The sequence below is a fragment of the Scatophagus argus genome, chromosome 10 (genome assembly GCF_020382885.2).
Source record: "Scatophagus argus isolate fScaArg1 chromosome 10, fScaArg1.pri, whole genome shotgun sequence".
Lineage (NCBI taxonomy): Eukaryota > Metazoa > Chordata > Actinopteri > Scatophagidae > Scatophagus > Scatophagus argus.
In genome coordinates, this window is record NC_058502.1 from 5,716,638 (window position 1) to 5,741,050 (window position 24,413).

The window sequence follows — 24,413 nt, forward strand, 5'->3', positions numbered from 1 at the left end:
GATTTAAGAAATGAAAAGAAAGCCCCAAGATTCAGCGTCAAATTTCCATATAGTTTAATTCGATGGAAAACTAAAAACAAATAGGAAGCAGATTTGAAATGTAAAAACAAAGACAGCTTATGAGGATTATACAAACCACAGTTCATGCAAGTATCATGTATTTTGGAACTGCAATGCATTTGTTACATGTCATTGTGCAACTAGATAGAATTAACCACATTAAGCAGTTAAACTTTTGGGTTTAACATCTATAAGTCCCTGCTGACAGACAGTCTAACTGGGCCGGAGAGAGCCAGAAATCTGTGTAGTCAATAAAACATAGTGGTAGTTCTTCTTAATGTTTTTTTTTTTTTTTGCCAAATGCAAATCAATTGCACAAAGATTGCTCTCTCAAGAAAAACTCTGCACAGACATGAGTAAATTGCACAGCTTAGTCACGCTTCCTGGAACGAAAATCAATATCGGTTTTGTAGATAGAGCAGTGTGTATGACGCACAGCCTCAAAGCCTTGTCTGTCTGTGTTGAGGCACCTGACCGTATGCTTGTCCAGTATGTACACTGAAATGTTAACTGCATATTAAAGCACATGAACGCTTGATGTGACTAAAGTCATTCTCAGAAAAATCAGTCTCTATAACACGTTAGGTTAACTGCACTATAAACTTCTGTGTGTGTGTGTGTGCGCGTGGATGTATGTACCTGTCTCTCAGAGTTTTCTCTGAGAGTTTCCAGAGTCTTCTCCAGTAAAGCTTTCTCCTTCATCAGGTCAGTACTGAGTGACTCGGCACTACAGAGCGACTCTCTGTCTGTTGTCAGTTCACTCTCCAGCTGCTCCAACTAACAGAAAAAAAAAAAAATTCTAAGTAACTGGCAAATGTTTTATGAGCCATTTCAGGGTTGTCCTCTTTAGCTACAGATATCTTAAAGCACTGTAGGTTTCCTTTCATAATATCCTATGTTGCAGAATAACCTGTATTGTGATGCCGTTATTGTTGTCAGCATTTCATTATGAAAGTTACCCTGATCCTGTCACAAATAAACTGGTGCAATTATTAATCCATGATACAAACATAGTAAATCACCTTATTCTGTCACAGCTCTACACTCAAACACACAAGTTAATTTACATATACACACAGGCAGATACACATTAAATAAGACTATTTGACTATTTCTGTTGTTCAAGTTTACCAACAGCTGCATTCACATTTCACTGCATTTTGGCTCTAGACCTTGAGCCACTCGGAAATAAATTTCTCACTTCAGATTTTCCTTTTGTGAGGGAAAAACACAATTTCATGCTTTTTATTCTGAGGGCAGAAAGAGAGAGGCTTATGCTTCTGAAAATAGCTGAGAGACCTCTCTTAGCGAGGGGCGCTGGAGTGTCAAAGACAGGAAAAGAAAAGGCAATGCAGGGCTGCCTGGATTTATAGCTCTGCTTTCATCCTCCTATCCACGCCTCTCTATACTCTCTTCTTCTTTCTTTTTTTTATTTCTCACTGTCACTGTGTGTAAAGGCCTAAAGCCAAGTGTTAGGGTGATATACTGTGGAGGAGTGTTGGTCCAATATGCTAATCTTGGTGGCAAGCCTGATGAGGTGCAGAAAATGAAACTGCAATTTCAACTGAGGCTGCAAAGCATCTTTAGACAGTGCAGTCAGCCTTTCTATACAATACCTGAATACTTTGCAAAAAGATATTTGTCATAACCTGACTTATTTTATGAGCTATCTAAAAGCTTAACAAAACTTATTTTCCTTGAAAATAGATGACTTGTGAAAGGAAGAAGTGTAAGTAGTATATGAGTGTGTTATTTTGTAATTCAGTTACTAAGAAGAAAAAGATGAAATTTGGCCTTATCACAACCCTTACCCAACCACCAAAAAAGCCTGCAGCACATTTACTTACTTTCTGGTTCAGTCTCTGGTTTTCCTGATTGACTTTGGCCAGTTTTGCCACAGTGTCCTGACTGGCTGCTCCTCTGAGCTCCTCCACAGTCTTCAGCAGAGTCTGGTTGTCTTTCTCCAGCTTCAACAGGCGGCTCGAGGTCAGCTCATTCACCTCCTCACCGAGAGACTTCTGAGGGACTGAATCAATGGAGAGCATTAAAATTTGGACATATACATAATGTATAACAGATAGAATAAAAATATAAAAATTCAGTTTAGATTTTTTTGTGATCCTGATCAAAACAAGTCCATTAAAAAAAAGGCCCCAATTATGCAGATCTTAAAGCTTTTAAAGAGTCATTTTAACAAACAACTGCCCTCCCCCACACACCCACACAAACACACACACAAAGTCTTTATCCAGATCCCTGGCTAGTTAAACCTATTAACAGCTTCAATAATCCAAACTCACAGATTATCCTCCAAGAGCCAGTGAATATTAATTACAGGTCTTAACCAAGTGGAAAGAAAACCCAGTGGAGGCTGGCAAATGCAGAAGGGCCACAGGGATGAGTTCAGGGCAGAGAGCCAATGACCAAAGCCTTGTATGTTGGCTGTCTGAAGCTTTCAACTAGGTCAACTCAGGTGACTGTCAGTTGCATTAAATTTCAACTCGGCATGTCAATTTCTCCTTTCCTAAACACTTCTATTTGTGTTCTATTTGTTGTTGTTCTATTTGTCTAAATGTTGATGCCAATCCACAGTCTACCTGTTCTTGTTATCTGGTTTTAAAAGGATCCTCTGTTCCAACTTTTTATTACCTTCCGTCAGTTCTGGTGTCTTGGAAAGCTGCTCCAACTCCCAACCCAGGTGCAGAGACTCATCCATGCTCTGTTTCTGGGCCATCTCAAGCACGAGGTTCTCCTCCAACAGCTCCTCCATACGCTTACGGTCCATGTCCCGCTCCTAGATAAAACAAAGAGATAGACAGCGTGTTGTGATTAACATATGCGCAGCACACGACAGAGCACTACTATTACTGATCCCATTGTATTTGCTTATTCATTTTTTTGAATCCCAGCTGCTCAAGCTCCAACTCTTATTACACTCTGGCTGTTTAATAAAAATCTCAAATCTCTGCATTGGAACACTGATCCATAAACCCATCAACTCACCATCTCCAAGTCATGAATCTTGGATTTGAGCTGCAAATTTTCTTTCTCCAGCAGGTGCAGTTTGTCAGACCGGGTCCGGCTAGAATCCAGCTGCTCCTCCAACATGGCCTTAGTCTCCAACAGGACCTGGTTGTCCTCCTTCAATTCCTACGAAAACCACCGCATCAGCAGAAGAGTTTTGAGTTTTTAGCTCATTCCTTTGATGCCAGCTATATGATGCTAAAACATCCCAGGGGTATCCTTTGACAAATAATGTCTTCTTGGCTTGAAGTAGCACTGTGTCTGTGTGTGTCTTAGTGTGCGTGTAGTTGTGTACCTCAATTCTGGCCTTGTAAAACTCAATGTCATGAAGCCTCTCCTTGTATCGGCTCAGCTCGCTTTCCAGTTTGTCAACACGGATTGCTTTTTCTCTGAGTGCATCCAGTTCATCACGGTAGGCCCGAGCCGAGCGAGCATCTGACAGCAACTGGTAACTCTGTAGGGGTTGATAATCAAATATAGAACATGAATATGTGGCTGAAAATATTTATAAAAAAAGACTCATAGTAGCATCTCTCTATATAAGGAATTGCATAAATAAAAATGTAAACGGATACAATCATGAATCAAAAACTACTGTTCGACAGATAAATAGCAGAACAAAATCGCCACTATCAATTATCACAAACATGCATCCACAAACACAAAACCTGTCCTGCATGCCCTGAACCCATCCACCCTCTTTACAGCATTCAGTCTGTTAGCCAGTCAGCCTGCCACCTACTCCAAATCAAAAGCCATGTGAGGCTGTTGCTATACTAAAGATAGCCCTAATAGCCCCTAATGAGCTAAGTTACCACCAGCTGATTAAAGCCCGGCATTGCTGCAGAAATAAAGTACATAGAGACGGGAGGGAACAGCAGGTGAAGGGGAGATGAAGTCATGTGAACGTTTGTGTGCTGTGTGCATGTAGGTGCGTGACGGTCGCCGCGGCTTGTAGTGCTACCTCTTGCTGAAGCCTTTTGAGCTCCACTTCCATGTTCTCAAGCTCCTGCCTGGTGTCCAAAAGCTGCTCACTCTTCTCCTCTCTGAAAAAGAGACAGAGACCGAGAAGGAGTTACAAACGGAAAAAGGTCTGAGGATGTAGCTGGATAGAGAGGAAGACGAAGAGGGGTACAGAAAGAGAGGTTTCTCTATAGCAAAAAAAAGAAGATATATCTGTCTCTGGTTAAGTGGAGGTCATACATCGAAAATCATGTGGCGTGTGTGACTGAGTATCAGCTTAGTGTATTAACAAGGACATTCCTTTTGAGCCGTTTCCATTTCAGAGCTTGCATCTAAATCATTTAATGGTAGTAACTTACTGACAGAGTAGTACAAAATGGTTACATTTCACAAAGTTCCTCACCATCTTAACTTAACTTGAGTATTTTAGTTTCAGTAGTTTATCATTTTGTATAATTTTGGAGCCACTTCAGTAAACCATTGCTGTTAATCATGCAACAGGGAGTGTTAACGTAAAGCTCCATTTTCAAACTGAACTGAAGAGTAAAAATATTTAAAAATTTATAAAAAAAATATTATAAAATATTTAAAAGGAATCTTACTTCACTATTTGGAGGTCATATATGCTATTTTTCCAAACATGAGTATTGATTTCAGATACTATTTTCATTCCAGTTTTGATGGGTTTTGCTAGAGGTTCCTTCCTTTGAAAACTACCTTTAGGCAACACCCCACTGAGTGAAAGAGGCATCTGTTGGAAAGTCAGAGAAATCAGCTAGTAACAGCCTCTTGTGTGTGCTGTGTTTGAGATGTGGTGTTCATGACACAATAATCTTTTCTGTTTCTTGAATTCAGCACAGATAACCTCCTTTTGCTGGACATAACACACAACGACAGAGAGGGGAATGTCAGCTGTGAAAAACAACTGAAGGAAACATAGTACCCTGTGACTACTTCAGGGGTAAACATATGCAAATCTGCCATAAGGTTGAAACAACTCACCTTCTTTTATTCTACTGCAAAAGAAAGGATTGAAGAGGGAGAAAAGAAAGTTCTACATCTGATTCTGAGGGTGGTGCAAAACCCAGAATGATTTCTCATACTTTCACCCTCAATAGTGCTGTCTTGCTATCTGCTACCTCACACACTCCTCTATCATTTAAGTGCCAGTGAAATAGGATGTCTTGACATTTGCTGTCCCTGTGAGTTTGTGTGTGTGTGCGCGCACGCGCAAATCCAGGCTTTGACCACAGAGAGAGAATGTGTCACACTGCTTTGAGGGAAAACTGCATTCCTGAGATGCTGTTTTCTCTCTCTCTCCCTGTCTGTATGTGAGAGAGTGTATTTGCATGAAACTGCTTCACTGAACATCTGATGGCCTATTTGATCACAGTTCTTTGGAATCACAGACTGCATCTAAATAAGGGAAAGGCATCCTTCTTTTCATGCTCTCCCATTTATCTCTCCTCCAATAGCTCACGTTAGCTGATGTGCAAGCAGGACAGTTAACCGTTTTGTTTCAGTTAACTCCCACCACCTCCTGCAGCCCCTCCCTGCCCCCCAAGCCTCCACAACTCCCCTTTCTCAAATCATAAACACCTGTCAACTCTAGCATGGCAGATTAGCTTTGGGCTCATATTATGGATGCAGCTGGCTCTGTTGCTTATGTTAATGGTTTAACACATGAAGCATCTGCGCAAGCACAGGCAAACACTTGTATACACTGCTGTATTTGCAATCAGTTTGAAACAAAATGTGCACATGAAGTCAGGCTGTAACTACTTCCATCTTAATGGACCATTCCTGACTTTTTCTGAATAAGTTAGTTAGAATTTGGAGTAGTTAATGATCTACTGACATTCAAATTGTATTAGATCTTGGATGAGAAACAGCTGCTGAAAATATCTCTAAATGCGTTTCATGGGTAAAAACTCAGTTTGTGTGTGTTTGTCTGAGCTTGAGCTAGAGAAGAAAACGCAACCAAAACACAGTAGCTTTATTTAACAGAGGCATTAATAAATAGACCATTGTTGGAGCACTGAACCATACCCCCCAGCTCTGACCTGGTCTCCGTCTCCTTCTCTCTCTCTCTCTCTCTCTCTCTCTCTCTCTCTCTCTCTCTCTCTCTCTCTCTCACACACACACCTACATTTGTATGCAGAGACAATATTAGCACATGTGCACGCACCCAGAAATAACAAACACACTTCTCTTCTGCCTTAGAGAAGAGACTGCAATCATGTGAACAGACTACATCAGCATAGACAGACTAACAGCCCTTTCTGTCCCTTGTTTGGACCACCACATGACAATGTTTTTTTGTATCACAGAGAGCACAGCAACAAGCAAATAACGCTATAGCAACTAACAAACAAAATAACTTGTCGGCTTGTCAGATGTTGTTCCATAGCTCTATTTAGGTCTGCTGAAGAAATCGTCATAATGTAGGTCAAGGAAGTATAAGAGAGATGTCTACAGTGATGAATGTCAGAGCTTTTCAGCACAAGAACCACAATGAATGACTTCAGGCTCAACTGAAGCGAGGTGCTTTTCACTCTTTTCATGTGATCAAGTAGAGGGTGACCGGTGCCCCATTCTGAGCTACAACCAATTGTTAAAGAACCATAATTCTTGTTTGCCTTTAGCTCTCACACATGCCATTGTCTATTTGACAATAGAGAAAGAACAATACCTCCTGTGAAGTACAGTACTTATACAGCATTCCACACTTTCCCAAAGTTTCCGTTAGAACTTGTGTAAATGCATTTCTAACTTATTTTTTTTTTTATTCACTACATTATTTGTCTGCTAAAGGACACAGCATGCCTTCTATCAGTCACCATTCCCAACTGTGACAAAACTACTTAATATTTATTATAAACCCATTTTAATGCTGGTGAAGGTAATAAATGGACATTTAGTCTGGAGAAAAGATCAACTTAAGGGAGAGGAGTAGGAACTAATCCAACATTAGCTTCAGTGGGGACCTAATCTTGAAAACACTGTGTAAAAGAAGGGCAGGAAACGAAATACTCAACTGTATTCAGTATGAACATCACCTTCACGACGCCAGCCAGGCATTTAAATGAAATTTTATGTTAGTGCAACATTTAAATACTTCCCCTTATGAGTAGGGGTTCCTTTTCTTCTACCTGCCAGATCTTTGTTGACCATTAAGCCATTGTCTGGCCAAGGATTATAGCACTTTAAAAAGGAAACTCTATTATTCATTAGGCAGAATGTAAAAGGCCTCACCAAGGTTTGTGAGTGTAGTGTTACTTGAGAGTGTGTCTGAGTGTGTGTGCTGCAGTGCAACATCACAACAGCATGGAGAGCAATAGAGATATTAGGGATGTAGGGAGGAAATGGACTGCTGGTCTCCAGGTCTCTTCCTCTCTGTACTGTCACTCTTTCAGAATTACATTCGAGGGTTGACTACAGTGGTTGAAGCTGCACCCCCTTCTGACTGCAAACGGCTGACACCTCAAGAGCTTTTTAAATTAAAGGATGTAAACATTCAGGTCTCCAAAAACTGAAAAACACCAACATCTCAACTTAAAGATTAGGGTGCTCAACAGAAGTGGTAACAATCCTGAGACCTTTTCATTCATTTCAAACCCTCACTTATTTTTTTGTCATGTCTCCACGACCAATGCCTAATAAAGGCACAGAGCAAAACACTACACAATAGAAAAAAAAATTGATGATGTAGAAATGTCTTCACCACTGTGTATGGGTACAGTAAACTTATACACACTGATGATGCTTTGACTGATGTTACAAGAAGTAAAAGTGCAAATCACAAAGACACTTCATTCTCATGAACTAGCCAATGACAACCTGGGACTTCAAGTTCCCAGTTCAGTTTGAAACAGATGAAAATAAGAGAAGCAAAAATGGGAACTTCAATACGGTACAGTTACGGCCTAATTCCAGCAAGTTACCTTTTTCTATGCTGTTTTCGAACTCATCTAAAACTAGGTAGAGTGAAACAGGTGTTGTTCCTCAATTCCAGTAATTATTTATCAAGCTGAAGAAGTCGTGGCACTCACAGTTCCTGTCGAAGCCGTCTGATCTTGGCCTTGGCATCTGCCAACTCCACAGAGAGATGCTGTCGGCTTTCGGTCCTCCTCATACTGGGGGAGTCACCGGGAGACTGAGTCGGACAGGGAGCCAGTGGGGACAGCTGCACACAGTCTCTCTCCTGGGTTAACTCCACTATGGTCTGGACAGGAAAAAAGGATCTTGTGTGAATATGTGCAAAAATGAACACACTACGAAAAAAAAAACATAACTTTGAGTCTTTATTGGCAATAAGGTATTAAGGTAATATGTTCAGAATTTACCAGCGTTGCAATTGCAACAGCTAAGAAGCAGTACTGAACAACTGGAATAGCATGGACTAGAAAGAAAGAGGAAAGCAGATCCATGCATTCGCCCAAAGCACCCCAGTACTCAAAACTGGAGCAGAGGCATTAGGGCAAAAAGTACATCAGCAGTCCCACACACAGCCTATTTTTGATCTAGCGCCCGTGACAGGAAATGGGATTTTAATTGAGAGCGGCTGGACTACATAGTGATAATCTGGAGGCTATTAGAACCCCTGACACACACACACACACACAAAGATCAGCTGTATCAGTCATGGGCATCTGTACCCTATGGGTTGGAAACTCATTTAAAATACACGCACATGCATGGACACAAACACACACACACACACCCACACCCACACCCCCTATCCATGAAACAGTTAACAGTTTCAACCCTTCCTTCCTGAGGCTGCTCTCTTGTGGTAACGGCAAAACAGGGAAAAGTTTCCACATAACCTTGGTAAAAGCAGTCCGTCACTTTCTTTAGCAAAACTCTGTTTGTAGAACTCTATCAGACATCTAAAAACACATTTCACACCACAACCTCCCCTCTCTTGATTGTGCTTTGCTCTACCTTGTTTACTAGACTTGTTTATTGTTGCTTGACTTACGTCACTTCACTGATTAAAGGAATCCTGAATAAATCTACATTTAAATGTAATATGTCATTACCTCCAGCTGTGTATCCCTCTCATCCACCAGGTGTTTAAGGTGGAAAGCCAGGTTTCTGGAGAGGCTGTCAAGGTCCTCAGGAGGCATTTCGCCACTTTCTAACCACTGCAGGTCCACTACGTTATCCTGATTGTGAGTCACCTACAATCACAAGCATTATATCATCAATAATAAGATTTTGTCTCCAGATGTAGAGTAAAAGATTTCTGTTCCAAGGTCAATTCAAATGTTGTATTTCAAAGTAGGTGTAGGAGGTTAAATCTCTTAATTTTTTCCACTTTTGCTTTACTATGAAGGAAAAATACCTCTTGGATGTGGGATGCTATGGCAGCTTTAGTGTCAAAGTCCAGAGTCTGGATACGCTCAATGTAGTCTTCCTTCTTCTCACACTATAAACACATGGGGGTGGAAGAGAGGAAAAGAGAAGAGATTATTGAGATGTTAAAGAGTTAGGAGGGGTGGGGTCATTCAGAGGTTAGCAGGTCAACGCTGCAGGACAGAAGTTTATTTGATATACAGGTTTCCAGGAGGCAGTATTTGTAAGGAAAGCCTTGGAACAAAAGTTTATCATCTAGATCAGAGTAACATAATTTTCCTCCCTTGCTGGGTGAAGATGAGATAAGAAGAACACTGTGCATAAAAGATTTAAAATACATTTTCTATGTGTGCAATTTCTTACCCAGCACCAGGTACTGCTTTGCTTACTGCAACCCAAGTGGACAATATTAATGCAACTGTGTTTGCAACTGTGGTGTCTTTTGCTAAAACAATAGAGCTGGTGAAAAGGTCAGTGCTCTTGTTTGAAATGTGACGAGTAAGAGCTGAAAGGGGCTTTGTCACAAAGCAGGAAAGGTCTGCTACACCATTAATAACACAGCATTAGCTGTATGATAGAGTTAGAGAGTTCATTCATTTTATCAAAGGGAGCAGTAATCAAGGGAGGCTGAACCCACTTCTTCCAAAATAAGATTTCTGGCTTTTGGAATTAAATTGCTACAAGATGACCAATAAAAGTAATGAACACATCAGCAATTAGCTCAGTTGACGACCTTCATGATTAAGGGAATATAATGGTGTACAATCAGTCATAGTGTTACGTTTAAGTCTGATGTTGAGACATGCTCTCTCTGTGAAACCCGATTGTGCACAGTTAAGTGTGTAAGTGTGCTCTTACCTGTACAGCACAGCCTAGTAACAGCAGCAACAATTTTTTCATCTCTTCCAGACCTTGCTCTAAAGAAACAAAACACACACACATACACACACACACACAGATAGATGCAGAGAATTATTACTACAGCCGAAACACTTACTATCTATAAGACACCAAGCAAAATTACAACAACAAACATACAAATTTTCAACCAGTTTAATTTTGTTTTGTTTTAATTTTGTGGTTTTTAGTGTCGTAAAAACTCACAGAGGTTAATGAATAAATTCTGATGAATGATTAACTGAGTAACTGCACATAACCGCAGTATGAAAGATGTGATGACTGACGGAGGAGGGTGGTAACTGATAACAGTGTTTATATTTGGAAAGCGCTTCATTCTATCAAGTTTTACAAAGTGCTTTGTAACAAAATATTTTTCCCCATACTCATTTAGGGTATTGCAGGTATTTCACTGGCAGATGATGTCTTACTCATCTGCCTGCTTAGGCACATATTTAAATCTATTTTCCTACAAAAAACAAGTCAACACTTAGTAGGTCATAGTTGAGGTTTCATATTTGGCCCATTTTGAGGCAGGGAAAATCCTTTGTCTATCCCACATTTACATGGATATTCCAATTAACAAAAATTTTAGGTTGTTACATTCCCCCCCTAATAAAACCCCTTCCTTTAGTTAAAATGCCACAATGTTTTCCACAGTGTAGTCTGCTGGCAGGATGAACTTCTAGTGCTCTTCCGCATGTCAGGACATATTGTCAGAAACTGCTGAAACCCACAAACAGCTGCTAGCATGCTCAACAGGCCCAAGCTCATCTGTGGGATTTGGGAGCAGTAAACCAGGTGGCATATGTGTGTGTGCTACACTTACTAAGCGTTATGTTATATGCAAGTTGTGAACGTCTGCGTTTATGTCTACACTAGGACTGTGTTTTCCCTATTTGGGTGTGTGTGTCTGATAAAGCAGCCTATCATGTGGCCTGGGGGTAGTAAGTGCTGACATTGTACGGCTCTAATAACAATAAATCCAGATTAGCAACAGCATGTTTTCTGTGACGGGTGGTCTGTTTGCTTCAGTGTAATGGTTCAATCATTGCAGCAGGAACAGCTAAATAGCAAACATACAGAAAGACAATTATGATCCGCGACTCTATCCTTTGTGGGAATTTCCCAATCATTTAAAATGAAATCAAATTAGATTAATAAAACGACTTCTCAACGTTTTCACAAATTGAAGAGTCTTCCAAAAATGACTTTGCAGGAAAAAGGAGTCTGACTGTCTTTGCAAAGCACCATTTTGGAGAGCAACAAGCTGAGGACCAAGCAGTTCCTATGGGAAAGATCAGTGTGCCAAAACAGAGCGTGTCCCATTAACAGGATCTATCCATCAGAATCCTCCACACAATCAAAACAACCTCTCTTCTCTTGTCCCTCTTGAATCAATAGAGACAAGTCTATGCATTATTCCATGTTAAAACTTTTAGGTGGGAGAGCAACGTTATACTCAAGACAATTAATACTTGATTATTAGTCCAAATCTGGAACAGAGTTTAAAGGAGAAACCAACAGACTCACTACAGACTGAAATCACATTGCACTTTTGCCCATGATCCAATCAGTGATGTGAAAGCAGGTTATTTTGCCTTACAGCTAATGGGAAACTGAGGCTTTGCAGCAGCCGTTTTCCTCTGTATGTGCTTCCACTGTTGATCTACACATTAGGATTACCTAACATTTGGATGTTTCTATCATGCTATGGAATGATAGAAACATGCTATGTATTCAGCTGTAATTACATTTCCTCAGTACTCCAGCCAAGTAAACATGCTGAAATGTGTTTTTCTATTTCCCAGGGAAACTTTGCAGCTGTTTTAGTAAGACAGTAAAGAAAAAGTCTACGTGAGCGTAATGGCTTTATTGTACTCCAACAGAAGCGCTTGTCAGATGGCTGATAACCATCTTTAAGCCTCTCAGATGACACCTTTGTGATGTTGGGACCATGTCCAAACATTACTGGAACTTTACAGTAGGCAACAATCAAGTCCATCTTAAGCAGTGACTGGCCAGCTATGATGAAGTGGAAAAGTAAGTTAGAATTTCTCTCAGCAGCTCTTTTTTCATTCTTTACACAACTGTCACTTTTTGTGCACAACTGAGTGAAACAATATAAATATGTCAAGTATGGATGTACAACTAACAATTTTGTCTGGTGGTCAGGTGACAAGTCCGACTGCTAATGTGCCCAGACATAGATAACATGGATTTATGGGATAACAACTGAGATAATGTTGTAAAAGCTTAAATGAAGACTTGAACTTCTTGTGTGTTATCAAAAAAAACTTTCCATTACTTGATAGTTATTTAACGAAAAGCGGCTGTTTCTATACTATATCCTCCGAGAACTTATTATAGACAATTACCTACTATGATGTCAGTCAAGAGGATGTCATTGTTTTGTGCTTAGTAAGTACAAAAGTACAAAAAGTTGAAATTCATAATCAGCACCTGCATTCATGAAAAAAGGGTAAATATTAAGCATATAAAGAGAATATGAGCGAATCAGAGCCTAGAAGGTTGACAGCAGATAAAACTGAATTCTCACAGCTACAGGGCTTAGGGATACTCTATTAGAGCCACAGGAACCTATTCTAGTCAGGGAAGGGATTTAGCTTGGCAAATCTACTGGAGCAGTGTAGGGATGATAAGGGACCTAAATAATTTATACAGCTAGAGAGGGAGAACAAGAAGGAGAAACAGTACAGGGGAGAGATGAAAGGAAAAGAGACAGAAGAGGGAAGACGCCACAGAGCATAAACTACACAAACACAAGGGAGGGATATAGAAAGAAGGAAAGCAAGAGAGAGAGAAAGAAAGTAGGAGGCAGGCAAAGGGGCAAGGTTGGAAATAGAAAAGAGCAATCTCCCCTCAGCAGCAGCAGCAGCAGCAGCAAAGAGGCTTCAAGGAGGCACAACCCGTCTCTCTCTACTTGTGAAATTTCTCCCTGCCCCCCTTCCTCTGTTACACACATTTACTTCATCTATCCATTTATTCCATGTAGCAGACATCCACCCATCCTTCCTTCCTTCCTTCAACATTGTTACAAATATCATCGCTGCTTCCCAAGTGTTTGCATTTACTCATTTAGGCTTCCCGTTTCACCTCCTCTCCTTCCTCCCTGCTTATCCTCTAAGCAGGAAACGAGTGGTCGGACAGTGACTAACCCTTGTTCCTGTAATTCCATTATTAATCTGTGTGTGAAGATGTGAGTTAATAGGGAGAAAAAAATGTGTGTTTGCGTGCATGTGTAATCAATTGCTACAACCCCTCTCCCCTGCCATGATGAGTTAAGTCTGCCAGGGCCCAATGACTTGCATGTCATTGGTAAAACTGGTGCAAGCAATCTGATATGGCTTTGACAGGCTGCCAGAGGGAATTCAACCCATCTCACCGGAGTAAAGGGCAGATTTGGCTGAAGCTTATTTTCATTTTATTTTATGGCATTTGTGCTTTATGCAGCAAGAGAGTGTCAAGGGACATCAGAGACAGATGGCCTGGAGCTGAGGTCAGCATCATGAGCAACAAGACACACAACCCAGTCTGCCTTTACACAAGAAGCAATGAACTGGCAAAAAATGAACATGGAAAATGAAGAATAAAAAAAGTCAAATTCACATTGTATCCTGTTTATCTTCAGTGTTTCATTCTCTTGACTTTCAAAGCAAATTCGACACGTATGTCTTTTCAGTCATACACACACACATCACAACTCTGTCTATTCTATTCTTTTTTTAATGGATATGCCAGCAGAATATTGCAACTAGATGTATAAACACAACAAATATTCTCCTGCACACATGGAGCTCTGTTTAACTTTTCTAGCAAAATGAACTACTCCTTTATACACAAATACAAAGACACATACACACACACACACACGTTAGGCACCTCATTTCATGCTCTCTGACAGCTGTCAACAGTTGTCTTTCCAGTTGTTGCTACCGTTTTGCTCACTGATGAGGGTTTTCATCTAAAAGCATGTTTTGATTCATGTCATCAATATATTTGGCCATATTCATTCATGAAATTACTTATATTTATAAAGAATATGGCATCTGTCATCTATACAGTGTTCACTTTCAGTAGGAGCAGTGGAGACAGAGGATACTGAGGTTGACTTCACAAACAAACTGAATTTATGCAATCATTATTAACAGAAGACAAGAGAACAATAAAAGAATTGAGTGAAGCAGCTACAGGCAAGGAAATAAATCAGACATTTTGGGGTGAGAATAACACAGACAGTCAAAACATATTTTGAGGGGAGGGCCTTAAGCTTCAGAAGACCAGACCAGATCAACGGCTGAAAATTCATAGGCTTTAAGACAGACTAAACAAAGGAGGTACTACGCGTATGTCTGTGCCTGTGGTGACGTGTGCATACTCACTTAAAAACAACTTAAATGCACGAGAGTGTGTGTCTGTATATCTCAATGTGTGTGCATGTACAAGGCAGACCAAGGTAAATCAGAGCCTGATAGGGTGACAGAGGAGTGGGTGATTAGGTACTACAGTGCATTCCCACTGTTCACTGTTTTGAAGACACCCCTCCCCCATCCACCAACTAAACGTACACACGTGCATGCACTCACACACAAACAGAGCCGTCCCCTGCCCCCCTAATGGGAGCATAATAAAAGCCACATGGCCAATGACTTTCAGCTGGCAGCCACAGAGCCAGACTCCACAGCCACTGCTGGTCTGACTGACTGAATGATTATCTGACAAGCTAGAGGGTAAAGGGCAAAAGAAACCCCAAGGAATGCACTCTAATGCTTTCTGTCTGCTCCGGTCCACTTGGTCGGAGCGTCCCTTTCCTCTTGTCCACTCTGTGTCAACTTTACAATTTACTGAATATTCGCTTCAGCCATGTGTAAGGCCATTGTGCAAGACTGTAGATTTGGAAGATTTTCAAGGCGCTGTACAAACAATCGACTTCATAACATAATGGCTAGCATGGGTTATTATAAGAAACAACACTAGAAGGAATTAATAAAAAGCCAACTCAGTCAACTAATGGAGCAAGTAGCTCCTTTTGGTTTGGTTTGGATTTACAAAAAAAAAATGTTTTTGCTGTTACTTTGGGAGGGCAGAGGCAGATTTTTTCATTACTAAAAGGTAGGTTAACAACAGACTTGTCCTGGCATAAAACAGAAAACACAATGGAACACACAAGGGTGTATGTGCTCAGTGCAGTCTTATTGTTCGTGTATTTACCCTTGTTAATTAAAGAAGTAACTGTAACCATTGAAAAGGGAAAATAACAGCAATGGTTGTGGTGAAAGTGTGATAAAGGCAACTGAAGGAGGACAGGGATTTAGAGGCCATTTCATCAGCTTAGAAAGGTAAAAGATATCCTTCAACAAGCCTGGAAACAATTCACTTCAAAGAGGTGAGGATTACATTTGCAAAGATGTACACAAAGGCCGTGAAACTTTGTATCGACTCTAGAAACAACCAATCCAGTGACCTTGTAATGGGGGCTATGATGTATGTGGGCGGTGAGCCAAGCATTTTTTTCATCACATAGTTTTATCCACACAAACATTTCATTTCCACAGTCAGCACACAATGATCTTACATGAAGGCCTGTTATTAGTTCTCTTCTCTTTTCACTGGCTTCATCAAGACCACATTGGAATATCAAGTAGCACTTAGGGCTGCAGAGGTCAAGCTGTTCAAAACAGTTTTCATGAAATGAAACACTTGACACTGCTTTAAAGCTGTTCATACATATCAGATAGCACAGCTGGAAGTGAAGGTTAAAGCTCTTGTGCATGAACTGAATGCTACAGTTAAGAGAAGTCTACAAATTTCATCTAACTGTCTTTTTCATAAAGCCATGGCAGGGATCTATAACACTATGGTTTATTTTTAACAGCTATTTTATTGGACATAGTAATGCTATTTAAGTGTAGTTATCATTGTTGTATAGCCATACTTGACATTGTTGGATAGCAAATTGGACTAATCAGTTTGAATAATGGAAAAGGATTATTAGGTAGTTCAGTCAGTTCTGGTCTGTTGGTGAGCACCAAGTCTATTTGTGTCTGTCTATTTTATTTGGTTGTTCCATCATCATATTAAGGTCAGTGTCTTGTCTTCTTCCTGTATATTTTTTCCCCTTGTTTGTGCAAAAGTCATCCATTAGAATTATCTTCATTCTCTCAGAATGAAATGCAAGTGTTTGTAAGACATTCTGTCAAAAGAGGGGGGTCTGTACAGGGTTATTATAATAAAGAACACATTTGTGAAATTAGTAATGTTCATTCCCCTGCAGTCTAAGTCAAGGGCAGTTTCCACTACATGAGACTGCACATAAAATGGCATTTAGCATAAATCAACATTTCACCCCCCTCTGCTCTCACCCAATGGTCTCCTGTACAGAGTGCAGCCACGCATCTCAGAGGTCTTTAACAATGTCTTAAAGAGATACATGAAGTCAAGTTTAAATTCAATCATGCAAATGTGCCTTTTTAGAAACAAGTATTTTGAATATTTAAGTGAGGTTTATAATGTGGTGGTTTCATTTCTTTTTCATGAACTAAATCAATCGGAAAATAGTTTTAGTTTTGTCCCAGAAACCAACCAAAGAACCTCTTCATCACCAATCACATCAACAATAAGCATTTTTTCTGTTAAGGTCTCCGTTAATTCTACGATCATCTACAATTTTTAAATGATGTGGGTGGTAAAAGACCATCAAATAGACAGCTCATTATTGAGCACACGGAGAAAACAAAAAAAGAAAAAAAAAAGAAGTGAAAGGAAAATTAAATCTACAGTCAGAAAAAAAGTCAGTTGAAACATCAAAGCAAAAAATAATTAAAATATGCCTATTGTTGAATTAAAATTAAGTGTCAAAAGGACAGCAAGATTGCATATGTCCTCCTTGTGAATTGAGTGCATGCTTGCTGCCCCTGTGACTCAAAAAGAGGAATGTCTTGCAGCGCATATGAATCATTTTTTTTTTGCTTGTGTTCAGAAGGGAAGAGCACTTAAATCCAAAGTGGAGCAGCACTGGTCAAAGTATTAACAAAGTAACCACAACATTAAACAGACTAAGTACAGGAAGTACATTGACACCTACCAGAGAGGGGATTTCGGCCCAGTACCAGCATGTTTGGCAAAGGCATCATCACCAGCTGTTGGAGTGTCTCCTGTTAAACAAAGAAACACAGACATATTTAGTATTATGAATATGAACATGAGATAAGAGATATGAAAACTCTAACCAAGTTCATATGACTTGAGGGGTTGACATGACAGCGGTATTTATATTGGTCATGTGGGTAAATTGCTGGTGTGCATTATTCCATAGGGCGCCTTCTATTCAAGTCAATCATGAAAACCAAAATGAAACCATGAGCCCCAATATATAACACTTATGTAGACATATGCGCCAACATGTACACACACATTGACAGACACAGTGGGCCAAGGATGGGCAGAACGTCATTAGTCTTGATGATGGTTTTGTTGAAGTCAAATCGTTAAATTACAGGCCCTGCAGAAGTGCCCAAACAAACAAGTCGCAACAACAAATTGCGACATTAACACATTTATGTTTTAAGAAAATAAAATTGCCCAATCTAATTAACAGCATGCAAAGTGTATTCACATAAAAACAACATTTAGATTAGACTATGACTCACCAGCAGCCTGCCAAAATATTTTCCTAGTATTAACCTTTAGAACATTATAAAACCTCATTCATATAACAGATGTGTTGGAAAAGGAAGGCCAGTTTCTTTAAGCAGAAAGGTTAGCTAACTTGAATATTTCATGTCTACCTGATGGAAAAGAGCAGTGTGAACTCATCTGACCCAATGGTTCAACTATTCTATGCAAGTTAGAGAACCCCCAACCACCACCCCTCGCAATAACCATCTGCCCTATACATATTGCATTACCTCATTGTGGAGGTAAAGGGGGGCCGGAAATCTGGTAGTTTTGGCCGGCTAAAAATAGAGCCACATCTGTGCTGCTTTCAAGCATTCTCTAAATAATCAACCAGCTAAGACCACAGGCTGATGATTTAAAAACTGTATAACTAACATAACCACTGTTAATGTAAAATCAGAAAGGCCCTGTTTACTAAGGCAGAGTAAGAGAATTTTTCCAGAATCTGTTGTACGATACATATAACAATATAGGGATTATGATTCAATATATTGCAATTTATTGCAATACTCTACGTAAGTAAGTTATGCTAGCAATACATGCTTACTTCCTTCTCTGAGCTGACATTGTTACATTCTCCTCTAAGTAGAGGAGCAGACTATGAGGAACAAACATGTCATTGTTTCTACATGTCAAGGGAAATTTATTCATTACAGTTGCAAGGTTCAGCTTTATGCTCCTTATCAGAGCTTACAGCAAAGGCAACTGACACCTGTGGTCATATAAACCATTTGTTGGTTTGTTTTGATGCAGAGTCAGAAGAATCATTGGTTTACAGAGGAAGACATGCAGAATGGGGTGGTAAATTTCTAGTGCATCACTCACATCTGACGTCAAACAAATAGTAGCACAGAGTCCAAGAGATAGACAAACTATAACAAGATGTCATGTAGCACACTCTATTTTATTTTTATTATTTTGCCCACCCCTGCTTTGATAGTGGGTCCAGTTTTGTAATTTGATGTGGGGATTCATGAAATTTGAATGGAAAAGAAACTGTACAGGTTTTCAGATGAGCAAACAGCTCACAGCGCCTGTCACAACACTTACTATGAGACCAACGTGAAAATATTTGTGAATTTTCACATAAAAAAAACAACAGAAACAGTACAAAAACTGCACAAAAACAGTTGTACTAGTTGTGATTGTAGACCTGAGGTGAAGGTCAAAGTTTGGGTTACACTGTTGGTCAGTCAGAATCATTAGGTAAGGAGCATGGCTACCAGGGCTTTCCAGTCAACAGTGACAAGGGCCATGACCCCAACAGCCCTGTCTGTCTCTCTGTTGACAGTGGCATACAGGGTATGCAGGGAGAGAGGTTATGGTGTGTTATGACTGCATCATTCATAAAAAAAGCAATTTTTCACAATTTTCAAAAGAAATGTAATGACACTATTACCTTTGACTCAGACATGCAAAAACAAAAAAATACAATGATTTATCATATAGTGACCCTGATATCAATGATGACGATCAGGCAGAAATGACCAGCCACAGTAATGTCTGAAGACCAAGACAGATTGACTCAACAAGCGTCAGACAGAATAACCAGACTAGCACAGACAGCCACAGTTGGTGTCTCACAGAGAGGCATTTGGTGTGCCTGACAGCCAATGTACCATGCAGAACTCATGACAGCCGCTTTGGGCAGAATGATCAAACACTTGAAAAGGGCAAGAAACAAAGTCTGCATCAGAGGAACCTATTCAGCCTTGAGTCATCCTAATCTCTCAACTTTTAGTATGAGATTCGTCTCAAATATATTTCAGAGAGAAACAGATTTCTTCGATAAATACTTATAACACTGCAAACCCAGGAACTGACTAAAGGAAAAGCTGATTTGTTAATCCTTCATGTCATATGTCCGTGTGCTGCTGTTAAAAGTTATACACTAACTTTCATGAGACTAGCTTTTTTTCTTTTTAAAAGGGCAAAACACTAGCAAATAGCTTTTTGTACATATCTTGAATGACTGTGCAAACTGCTTACTGAGCTTTTAGCTTTCTAGAAAATGATGAATCACCACAGAGAGAAGTCAAACTGGATCATTTCTTTTTTGCCAAAACCACCTGTCGCACTTCTGTCCACTGCTTCCCATCAACACACATTCACACCTGTTCCTTTCAATGGCTGCATGTGTTTGCTGTGCAAGCACAACAGATCAGGCAGATCTTTTTTCTGTATGTTGCTCTTTTTCTCTTTTCATACCACCCAAACGTAATGTAATGACAACTCAATTTGTTCACTGTTGTTCAGCCAGGGACTCAAGTATTTATCTTTCATTTAACAAAATTACAGTAAAGGTTTAACTCAAGTGAAGGTCTCACTTTTTACACATTAACACTGTACTCCCGTTCAAATCCCAAATGACTGACTGATTTTCCCACTGAAGTTAAAAGAGTGTGAAAATAAATGATCTGTATTGTGCAGAGTCACAAGCTTCCTACAACACTATGCCTATTCAGCACCACTTTTCCTTCCTTTCCTTCCCTTCCCTTCTCAATGATCCATTGAACCTACTCTGTTCCTCTGATCTACCCGGGTGCTAACTTGGAGCTTTCTGAAAAATCCCAAAATATCATGAGTGTCTAATGCCTTTCCTCCTAAATTTAATGTGTATTTTCAGACAGATGGTAGCATGACAGGACTAATAAAGGTTAGATGTTTGATAGATGTTCATAGATCTGACACTGCTTTGTCTTTCCTGCAGAGCACAGCTCTGTCTTTGCTTCATCTCTCCCACCTAATGTGCACAGAATGGTGTGCAGCACAATGTCTGATAAAATGGATGCATGGATACACAACTAATATAGCACCTTCAAGTATGTTTCTAGTCATATAGTTTAGGTGGTGGTTACATTTGAAAGATGTGGCTATTCATGTGCTATGAACATTTTCTGCAGGCTAATAAAGCTAAACTACAGAAGACTAACATGCCTCTTGGATTAGCTGGCGAAGGCTTAGCCCTCATCCATAAAACATGATGGACACTACAGGAGGGAAACCAGCCACTGCACTGATCATGTCACAGCAATGTGCTACAAACACTGAGAGGCATGTACATTCACACACATGCTCATACAGTCTTCAAACGGGAAGCTTTCCCCACCTCATAGTAGCTGTGACAGCAAAAACATCCTTGGTTCAGTCATGTCACCCTCCCATATTCACTATCCAATCATATCCAATTCATACATGGGGAATGGGAAATAGTTATTTAAATTAAAAAAAAAAATTATGATCACAGAGAGAGAGAGTGAGCGATGAGGGAGAAAAATGGTTGGGTGGATGGAGAGAAAAAGACAGTGAGGAGAGAGGGAATATGAGGAGAAAGATGTAGCTTTGATTCAGTCACTTCTCACTCCAGGCACGCATAGATAGTGCTGCCTCCTGCTCTTCTTCCTCAACTACTCAAAACCCACCATCCCCCTATCCTGACACTACATTGCCGTATTATTGATTCCAGCAAGATTCACAGCTCCTCAACACTGGCTCTTCTTCCATCCCACAGAGACATTTAGACAGACTGATACAATCAGGCATCGGTTAAAGGGGAGCTGGTCAAACGCAATGCAATTTCCTCATTCGATATATTTTGTCTGCCTGTGTACATAGCACAAGAAGATGGTATTGGCCATGTTCCTTTATATGAATACAACCAGAGCAATAAAATGTTCAAGTCTGTTAAGAACTGATATTCTTTAAACAAAAATGATGATCTGTCTCACTCTCCCTATGCTGCTGAGACGTTTCTTCTAAACAAGTTAATCTCCGGCATCCTTGATTCAAACCTAGAAAACAGAGACAATTATGGAGACAGACATGTAAACCCTAAATAACTCTGAGCTCCATCCTGCTCTATTGTCTTAAGCTACATGTGGGTTGAGTGGATGTCTGCTGACAATGGAGATAATATTCTGAAAGAGTACATGTGCTCTTACAGGAGCTATTTGCAGAAGTTTCTGTTAAAGGGCCAGGTTAGAAGGTTACAAGGCTGCTGTGTTTCTGTCTCACAGGAGCCCTGTCTGTTAAATTAGGCCTCTGCAACACACACACACACACACACACACCTTCCTACAACTCCACCTCATCAATCCACCCAAGCACAAGTTCCGCTACCGGCACAGCTTTAACAGGGGACTAATTGTTACTGTCTGTGTGTGTGACAGAGAGCGAGTGTGTGCACAAATGCTGCCTGAACCCTGAAAGCCTGAATCACACCCATTCTGCAGACATGGAGTGTTACCATAGAAACGAGGAGATGGGTTTATTCTCCTTATGGTTGTGAGTCTGACACACATAGTGCAGCACATGCACAAATGTGCATCTCTCTTGGGTATGGCACTGCAGATTTCTCTCCTATTGAAAAATTGCAGAGATTATGAACTTGAAAGGGTTATTACCACCAACAATGGGAAGGAGCATTCTTCCTCTTTCTCTCATATCTGACAGACACAAAAACACAGGCTCAGAAACCACTTCACACCAGCTCTCAATACATTCTCATGAACTGAATGCTGTTGAGCACTGTAACAGACCCATATGAACACAACACAAAAGGGCTATGTGAACTGCAGTTCAAGGGGCGACTCAACATCCTTATCGCTTATTGGATGGATGACTGAAAGTCTATCTTCTAACTCTCCTTTTTCCCCCTTATCTTACTCAGACTAAGGAACTAATAATTTAACAAAAGAAACAACAATAATCTAAAGGGGGGTTATGTCTGGATTCAAGCTGGCCACAAGCAGAAAAATTTGAGTTTAATCAACAAAGGTAACTCACAACTTGTATAATGCTAGACCACTTTAAATCTCTTTGAATCTGGTCTCTAACCATTTGTGCAAGATTTTTTTTCCAATTATTTCAAATAAGCCATGCAGAACAACAAGAAGAGCTTTTAACTTTAAAAAGAATGAAAAATCGAGAGTTGACAATGACCCTCTGCAAGTTGTTCTACTAATCACCACATGGCTCTTGGTTATGTGCAAATTCCATAAAAATAAAAATTTGAAACAAAGCCAACATGCTTATTGAACTACTAATTGATTTGATTTGACTGATTTGACAGGACAAAAAAAAAAAAAATCAACAGTTGCTCTTGGTTGAACAGTCAGGGTTTCCAGTTGGCCAGATGGACAGATCACGTCTTACATAAGGAGGAGGAGAAAACAAGCCATTAGTACCTTGTTTCTTTTGTTCTCTGCTGTTATCTATCAGCTAGAGTGCTTTTTACAACAGAGCCCTGAGGCTGAACGAGCAGACGAGCTGATCCTGCTGCTCCTCTCAAAGGTGGAGGCAGGTGGGCTGGGGAAGCCTGACCCCTCCACCCTCCACCCCATCACCCCTGAGCTCTGTTTCACGCTGGCTGGAAAACCACACATGACATTCTATGCAAATCAAGCCAAGGCAATTATTGCTGTCTTAAAGAGCGTCATTCGAATGAGGTTTGTTTGTTTCTGACGATTATTCTTTCAGCTTTAATCTGCTGTTTTCAATTAGTTTAATTTACTAAATAACTGTGCAGTACCAAACTTTACTTGTTACAACCTGGATGTTGGGATATTACAATAAAAAGTAGTCGATTTAATCACTGGGCCTTTCAAATTTGATATTATAAATGGATAAGCAGCTGAATGATCAAGAGTATAACACACCTTCAATCCACAGGCTGGATTCTATTTTCACAGAGCGGTGACTCCTGCAGACACAACCCAAACAATCTAGTTTAGCAATGGAAAAGAAGAACACTGTTTCTAGCTTCCCTTTAATACAGTAACTTTGCCAGAGCCTAAAAATAGCTCCCTTTTAGCATATGGGAACCTACTCGACATCACAACTACCACGAAGTCCCCTTCATTTCTCAGGCACACGCACATAAAACATAAAAAAGTAAGTGCTTGCAGAAATGTATGCACACATACAAGCACACTGTTATTTTGGTAAGCTGATGTTCAGTTCCCACTCGGAGCTGTGATTATATGATACGATGGGCGAGTGTTTTTCTGGGTGTCAACAGGAACACTACACAACATCAAGGCCTTGAAAGCTCAAAAAACAGTTGGGAGGTCTGAGTCCAAATGTGCATCAAAGTAAGTGAGTGTCAACAGTAAGTGGGTGACTAGAAAACCGACAGTGTTAAATGATGAGCAAGCACAACAGATGAATGTATGATTCAAACAGACAGGAACGTGAAAGCAAAACAAAAACCTGAGTTTTGATTTTAATAAATGTGCTTCTGCTTGTCATCAGGTTGAAATTCTGCATTTTGTCTTCCTTTGCTGCCAAACAATAGTATTAATAGCCACAAAACCAAGCACAAGTTGTAAGAACAGAGCAAGAAAGAAATAAAGCTTTAAGGTTTATTTTGTGGCTTAAACCAGACAGATCAATCTAATTCACATATAAAG

The 24,413-nt window shown here is 40.0% G+C and overlaps 1 protein-coding gene across 9 annotated transcripts in view; it reads right to left on the reverse strand.

Annotated features, from left to right (window-relative positions):
* Nucleotides 1–24,413, reverse strand: part of LOC124065945 (girdin-like) — a 61,902-nt gene that overhangs the window by 20,080 nt on the left and 17,409 nt on the right. For all 9 annotated transcript variants that reach the window (XR_006844515.1, XR_006844514.1, XR_006844517.1 and 6 more), the window contains 11 exons: nt 17,411–17,480; nt 10,267–10,325; nt 9,398–9,481; nt 9,093–9,233; nt 8,100–8,272; nt 4,049–4,130; nt 3,380–3,538; nt 3,064–3,210; nt 2,710–2,854; nt 1,908–2,086; nt 700–837 (listed from right to left, as the gene is read on the reverse strand). Coding sequence is in view for 5 of the 9 variants with exons in the window: in XM_046401891.1 (XP_046257847.1) it covers nt 700–837; nt 1,908–2,086; nt 2,710–2,854; nt 3,064–3,210; nt 3,380–3,538; nt 4,049–4,130; nt 8,100–8,272; nt 9,093–9,233; nt 9,398–9,481; nt 10,267–10,325; nt 17,411–17,480 (1,377 nt within the window). In the remaining 4 variants the exon portion in view is untranslated. The remainder of the gene's footprint in view (nt 1–699; nt 838–1,907; nt 2,087–2,709; nt 2,855–3,063; nt 3,211–3,379; nt 3,539–4,048; nt 4,131–8,099; nt 8,273–9,092; nt 9,234–9,397; nt 9,482–10,266; nt 10,326–17,410; nt 17,481–24,413) is intronic.